General features: G+C 70.2%; 1 protein-coding gene across 1 annotated transcript in view; it reads left to right on the forward strand.

Moving 5' to 3' along the window:
- Positions 1-677, forward strand: part of LOC104987065 (double C2-like domain-containing protein gamma) — an 8,022-nt gene that overhangs the window by 4,079 nt on the left and 3,266 nt on the right. Inside the window, exon 2 of the mRNA XM_010837826.1 lies at positions 162-663. Within this exon, the coding sequence (XP_010836128.1) occupies positions 296-663 (368 nt within the window). The 5' untranslated portion in view covers positions 162-295. The remainder of the gene's footprint in view (positions 1-161; positions 664-677) is intronic.

Raw genomic sequence — 677 nt, forward strand, 5'->3', positions numbered from 1 at the left:
CTCACGGGTCACCTCAGTCAGCGCCCAGCAGCCACCCAGGCAGGTGCAGGGGCTCTCAGAGCGGTAAGTGGCCCCGCCGGCCTAGCCGCTGGCACACGGGGTGCCCCCCCTAGGCTGGAGGCCCCCACCCCACCAGCCTTGACACTGTGCTCTGTCCTCAGGTCCCGACTGCCTCCTAGGACCCTCCACGACGCCCTCAGTGATGCCCGTTGGCCCTATCTGGGTGGGTCAGTGCCGCCCCCTCATCTGCGGTCCTCGGGGGCTCCTCTGAGTCCCTGCCCATGCCTGCGCCCCCATGGCGGGCCGGGGGCGGGTGAGCATGCAGGAGCACATGGCTATCGACGTGAGCCCGGGCCCCATCCGGCCCATCCGCCTCATCTCCCACTACTTCCCGCACTTCTACCCCACCGCTGAGCCCGCCTTGCATCCCCCAGACCCACGCCCTCCAGTGACCCCGGTCCACTCTGCACCCCAGCCCCAGCTGGACCCAGAGCCAGAGGGAGACTCAGACGACAGCAGTGAGTGGGGGCGGGGTGGGGGAGGGAGCACTCTGGGCTCCGCCCATCCAGGAAGGGGGTCTAGGGCAGGCAGGCCAGGCTTCAGACCAGGGAGGACCATGAGGCGTGGTGCCCGGCGGGGGTTGACGCAGACGCTGACCTGCCTGCCACCTGCCCCCA

Source organism: Bison bison, unplaced genomic scaffold, assembly GCF_000754665.1.
Source record: "Bison bison bison isolate TAMUID 2011002044 unplaced genomic scaffold, Bison_UMD1.0 scf7180017864080, whole genome shotgun sequence".
Lineage (NCBI taxonomy): Eukaryota > Metazoa > Chordata > Mammalia > Artiodactyla > Bovidae > Bison > Bison bison.